The sequence below is a fragment of the Bombus vosnesenskii genome, unplaced genomic scaffold (genome assembly GCF_011952255.1).
Source record: "Bombus vosnesenskii isolate JDL3184/JDL3185 unplaced genomic scaffold, Bvos_JDL3184-5_v1.1 scf7180000013345, whole genome shotgun sequence".
NCBI lineage: Eukaryota > Metazoa > Arthropoda > Insecta > Hymenoptera > Apidae > Bombus > Bombus vosnesenskii.
In genome coordinates, this window is record NW_022882982.1 from 1 (window position 1) to 6,032 (window position 6,032).

The 6,032-nt window shown below is 42.9% G+C and overlaps 1 protein-coding gene across 1 annotated transcript; it reads right to left on the reverse strand.

The window, feature by feature from the left end:
* Positions 1-4,807: 4,807 nt before the first annotated feature.
* LOC117236255 lies at positions 4,808-5,335 on the reverse strand. Its single transcript, XM_033499041.1, has 2 exons — positions 4,895-5,335; positions 4,808-4,862 (listed from the first exon to the last, which is right to left on the reverse strand). The coding sequence occupies exons 1-2, from the start codon at positions 5,324-5,326 to the stop codon at positions 4,851-4,853; spliced, it is 444 nt and encodes a 147-aa protein (XP_033354932.1). The 5' UTR covers positions 5,327-5,335; the 3' UTR covers positions 4,808-4,850.
* Between the last annotated feature and the right edge of the window lie 697 nt (positions 5,336-6,032).

Here is a 6,032-nt window from a genome sequence, read left to right on the forward strand (position 1 = left end):
TGTGAAGTGTATCGTTTAAGGAGGTTCCGGTAGTGCTTGGTGCCGATCCGTCGAAAACTACACGGAGTTTGGTGGTTTGACTCGATGCTTTGGTCACGCCATGATGGGGTAAATAGTATCCGTTGTCGTCGGAGTGGTTGTCATTGACCTTTGTCATGTGTCCCAACGCCAGGTATTCCTGTATTATCCGATTGAATCGGCGATTGAGTGAGGCGAGTCGTTTACTCGCCAGCGTTTTAGAGGATCCGAGTGACTGAAGCTGATCGTTGAAAGGTAGAGCGACGATGTATTGTTCTTCGCTGGTGCGTCGGGTGTGGGCTTGGAAGTGTTCTTCGCATGCGCGACATGATCCTGCGAAACAATGCTTCGTTGTGTGCCCTTTCCTGAGGCAGTTGAGGCATAGTGATGCCCTTTTGACCTCCCGAATGCGTTCGCGAAGGGATTTGGTTTTGAAGGTGTCACATCTCCAAATGGGGTGTGGTCCTTGACAGGTGGGGCATGTTGGAGTAACCTGTGTCGCCGTAAGTACATGCCCTCGTGATGCGCGTTGACGGACAGGAGTAGTTTGTTCCGGTGATTCTCTTGTTTGTCTGACCGTGGTGATCGGTCTGGAGCTTCGTGCTAATCTCTCTAGGAAGTTTAGTAAATGAATGTACGGAGGCACCTCGTTGTTGGGCAGCGTCATTTCCCATTGCTTTTGGATACTTAGTGGTATTTTCGAGAGGATGAGGCTGTTGAGCATAGCACTGGTATCGGGGTAGGATTCTCCTAATTTGTTCAATGCATATATGTGTTGTTTAAATGTGTGGACTAAGCGCCTTAATTCCGTTGGAGATTCCTTGGTTATCCTTGGATAATCAATTATTGCCATGCAGTGACTGAAAGCTGTGTATCGTGGACATTCGAAACTTTCCTTGAGAACGGCAATAGCCTGACTGTAGTTTACATTACTAAGGGGTAACGCGTTTAAACAATCGGCTGCTTCTCCTTGCAGGGCGGACTGCAGGTAATGGAATTTCTGTATGTCAGTGAGACTAGGATTTTTATCGATTATGGAGGAAAAGGTATCATAAAACGTGTTCCATTTTTCTAAGCTTCCGTCAAAGGTAGGGAGCCGAAGATCTGGTAATTTAATGGATATCGGATTTAAACTTGCGGATGATGCACAGGTTGGAGGGTTTATGGATGTCGACGGCGAAGCTGTTTGCGCGTTCCTCAGAAGATTTTGTAGCCTTGTGTCTACCGCGACGTACTGATCCCTTATTTCGAAGCCGCGCGCTTGTTCCTCCTCGTCCAATACTTCCAATTCGAGTTGAATCGCTTCGAATTGACTCGCAACTTCGGTCAGTTGTTTCTCGTAATTCTTTAATAAGGAATTTTGCTGACTCTCAGATTGCTCGTACTCGTCCAGTCGATTCGATAAATATGTGAATCGGCCGCTACAATAGCCTCGTCTCCGACGCAGGGAGATGAGTTGGTCTTCGCTCGTCATCGTTGCCGAGGATAGGAGATGGTTGAAATAAGGAACGAGCTTACCTTACTGTCGTGCGGCGTGAGGTCGCGTGTATGTTAAGTTGTGAAATTCGTTGCGTTGATGATTGTCCAGCTGCGACGGAAGGCTGCGTGGTTGCGTTCCCTTGCCAATGGGATGTGCTTCTTCGAAGATGACGCGCCTGACGTCACTGGTTTGTACTACTGGCTGTAGTGGATGCTCCTGCTTCCGCTGCTGGTTTTGATAAAGTCACGTGGCACTGTGTGGTCACTGGTAAGTGCACTCTTCACTGGCACGTGATCCGGCTCGAAGGACCAAAATGTTTCGATCATTCGCGGAGAGACGCGATCACGAGATATCACGTCAACGAGAGTTGTAAGTTCTCGTTACGATTAAACAATCGACGCCACGAACTGATCGATTCCCTTATTTCGGTTATGATAATAAGGGTAGTTCAATGAGTTTCACAGAATTAACACAACTAAATTAATGTTTATTGCAACAACTTATTAACTATAAAATATAAATGGAACAACAAAAGGAAATGTTACTACGTAATGCGCGATACAAGATATGTGTGGACTGTTTGGCTTCTCGAAACGTTCTGATTCTTTGTGGAAGGCGACCCCCACTACCTTCGGATCACGCCACATTCTTTTACGCCAGATAAAATAACGGCCACGAATCGACGTTTCTGGAGGTCGCTCTGCTTAATGAACCATGCGCTTGCCACTACAATGTTTATTTTGCCGCGCAGCCGCGACGATCCGTCTGCGACATTATAGTGCCGCGACCGACAGTGAAGAATATGATCTATGGCAAGCCGCATGGCGTAACAATGGTGTAGGGTCCTAGCCACTCTATGTCTAATTTATGCTCTTTATGGTCGTTGTGTATTAAGACTCTATCCCCTTCTTTAAATATTGACTGGGGTTTTATTATTCGTCGTCTCTGATCTCTTTGATATCTTTGTTTACTCCTAATCAATTGGTCGCGAGCTTTCGAAAGTCTAGAATCCCATTCTCGTTTTCTGAATGCTACTTCGTCCGCGTTGTGGATTTCGTGAAATGGTCGAGGGTAAGTTGGCTTTGTGTCCGAATGTCAATTCAAAAGGTGTATAACCGGTCGAGTCGTGTATCACCGTATTGTAGGCTAGGCATATAAAATTTAAATGTTCGTCCCATTCTTCCCCTGAGTCCCTTTGAACACACTTTAGCATATCTGCTATTACAGCGTGAGTCCGCTCTAATGATCCATTACTTTGGGGGTGGAAGCTAGTAGTTTTAATGTGTTTTATTTTGAAGGCTTCTTCGTATTTTTGCATTAAGCTACTAATAAAATTTTGTCCTCTGTCTGTCAGTATTTTCTTAGGCGCTGAGAATATGTATATGTAATGGTCTAACAGGGAATTCCAAATAGTTTCTGTTTGTTGGTTTTTTATAGGAACAAGGATAAGGTATTTTGTGAGTTCATCGTGAATGGAGAGTATAAAGGAATTGCCTCGTTTCGTTTTCTTCAATGGTCCTAGTATATCCATGGCTATCTTGTCATTGGGTTCCAATGGTGTGTCGGTTATACATGGTTCTTCTTTGGGTCGAATCCTAGTCATTTTTGCGGTTTGACAAGTCTCGCAAGTTTCTATTCTGGTTTTTATTCTGTCCATAAGGTGTGGGATACTATATTTGTCTCTGATTCTGTCGTACGTCTTTTGTATCCCGGGATGTCCTATCAAGTCATGATTTTCTTTCAGTATTTGTTCTATCTCTTCGTCACTTAAGCTCTGTATTGGCTCGTAAGCAAACTCTATATCGTCGCGTTGGTCATTGAAAAACAAAAGAAGTCTCTTTATGTGTGCTTTGTCTTGTGCGTTTAAGTTGTTGTCTCCTATCCCTATCTTTCTATTTGTTTTGAGTACGTTTGATATTTTCTGTAACCATGCGGTTTCGTCATATGGGCCTAGATATGTTTTTGTTAATTGGAAAAAGTTGTCTTTGTTAGGTGTTAGTTTTAATAATTTTGGTATTTCTTCTGATTTTTCCCAATCTTTGAATTGTTTTAATAAAACGTCAGTTTGTGTTATCGCGTGTACTCTGGATAGGGCGTCAGCGGCCGCGTTTTCCTTTCCTTTTACGTAATCTATGTCATACTCGTATTCCTCTAATCTTAATCTCCATCGGATCAATCGGCTGGAGGGGTCCTTACAGTTGTGTAGCCATTTAAGGGCTTGGTGGTCTGTTTGAATTTGGAATTTACGGCCTAATAAATATTGTCTCAGTCTTTTAACTGCCCAAACGATAGCTAATAATTCTTTTTCCGTCGTTGTATAATTTCGTTCAGGAGGGTTTAATGTTCTCGAAATGAAGACACAAGGGTGCCCGTCTTGTGAAAGGATCCCTCCTAAACCTTCGTTACTGGCGTCCGTTGTCAACGTAAATGTTTTTGTGTAGTCGGGATATTTTAGTACCGGTGCTTGGCATAATCTTTCTTTTAACGTATCGAAGCTGAGTTGTGTTCTGTCGGTCCAGTGGAATGGCGTGTCGTGAGGTCCGTAAGGGGTTTTGCTAGCTTTGAAAAGTTACGAATAAATTTTCTGTAATAACCTGCTAGCCCGAGGAAAGATTTTACTTCTGTTGGGTTCTTAGGTTGTCTAAAGTTTTTTACTGCTTCTATTTTCTTCGGATTGGGTTTTACTCCCTCACTTGTTACGGTATGTCCGAGGTATTCCAATTCGGGCTTTAAAAATTCGCACTTATCTGGCTGTAGTTTCAGCCCCAATTCCCTAAGTCTTTGTAAAACGATAGCTAGGTTTTGGTTGTGTTCTTCTATCGATTGACCAAAAATAATAATATCGTCCAAATATGCAAAGCAATGTTTATTAATAAGTCCGCGAAGCGCAGTGTCCATCATTCTTTGAAATGTCGCTGGCGCGTTTTTGAGTCCAAACGGCATTCGATTATAATGGTAATGTCCTTGTGGTGTGCTAAATGCAGTGTACTTCTTTGATTTGGGATCCATAGGAATTTGGTGGAATCCCGAGGATAAGTCTAGGGCGGAAAAGAATTTTGCGTTTCCTAACTGCGATATTATGTCATCTATGTCGGGTAGTGGATATGCGTCTTGGTCCGTAAGTTCGTTAATTTTTCTGAAGTCAGTTACAATTCTCCATTTCTGTTTTCCCGAGGCGTCCTGTTTCTTTGGTACAACCCATACTGGGGAATTATATGGAGAGTCGGAAGGTTCTATAATGTTTTTCCTAAGCATTTCGTCCATCTGTCGCCTAATTTCTGTTTTGTGGCATTCAGGGGGTCTGTAGGATTTAGTGTTTATGATTTTGTTCTCTTTTAGGGTAATTGTATGTTTAGCAAGTGAAGTGCACGGTAAGAGTTCTGTTTCGAGATTGAAGACGTCCAAATAGTAAAGTAATATCTTTTCAATTGGTTCTCTGAGAGCCTTTTCTATATGTGAAAGTCTAACTAGATCTCTGAATGTAGAAATTTGATTGTAGGTGTTGGAATTTTCGATGCAATTAGTGATTTTTAAGTTGGACTCACCACCATTGATAAAGCATACTGGAGTCGGTTTTCCTTCTAGGTACACTGTCTTTGATATGGCTTGCCCAGGTGATATGGTCGTTGCCGGTTGTAACAAAATAGTATTATTATTTAGTTTTAATCTGTTGTTGGAAAGATTGAATTTAAACTGTCGTAATGCGGGGAAACCTAATATTCCATCTTCTATTAGCGGAAAATCATCATCTATTATATGAAAGTCTATCTTTTTGTCAAACAGATCTATAATGACGCGTTCGGAAGTTTCGAATTCAGAGTGTCCCATTGTGAATTTCTTCACAGGTACCGGTTCTGTTCTTGCTGTCCATTTTCGCTTGAGCAGGTTGATTCCTGCCCCTGAGTCGACAAGAAATGTTCGTTTCGGTTGTCCGGCTGGTCCAAGGAGCACTGTGGGTAGTTCTCCTGTAGTTGCATTGATCCTGATTCTTTCGTTTCCATCTGGACGAAGTTGATTGGGGGTGCTCGTTGTTGTAGGCCTGGTGTTCGAAAATTTGGACATTGGTTTGATCTGTGTCCAAAGCGTTTGCACTTGAAACATTGTACCTGGGCTCGTTCTTCTAACGGTGCTCGTCGAAAGGCCGTTTTAGGTTGTTGGGCGAAACCATTTTGAATCGCTCTGGGCGGTGTGGACGTGAAATTTGCTACTGGTCGTGGTCGATTATCGGGGCGAATGGTCCGTTCCTTACGGGTTCTGTGCTCATGAAAGTATCTTTCGATTTCGATGGCGCGTTTCTCGGCTTCAATAAAATTCTGCGGCGGAGTGGTCAGTAGTATTTGTCCTATTTCTAATTTTAATCCGCGAACAAAGTCCGTTATCGAGTCTTTCAAGATTCTGTCGCTCACGGCGCGTCTGTTCATTTCATCTGGGTATTCATTAGTAATGCTGTGCTGTAATTCATTGTAGGCTCGTCTAAACCGAGTAATATAGCTCTGTACGCCTTCACTAAACCCTTGTCTAGTGTCTCGTAATT

Coding starts and splice junctions, on each gene's coding strand:
- LOC117236255 (XM_033499041.1), bottom strand. CDS start 5,326: ATGGGACACTCTGAATTCGAAACTTCCGAACGCGTCATTATAGATCTG.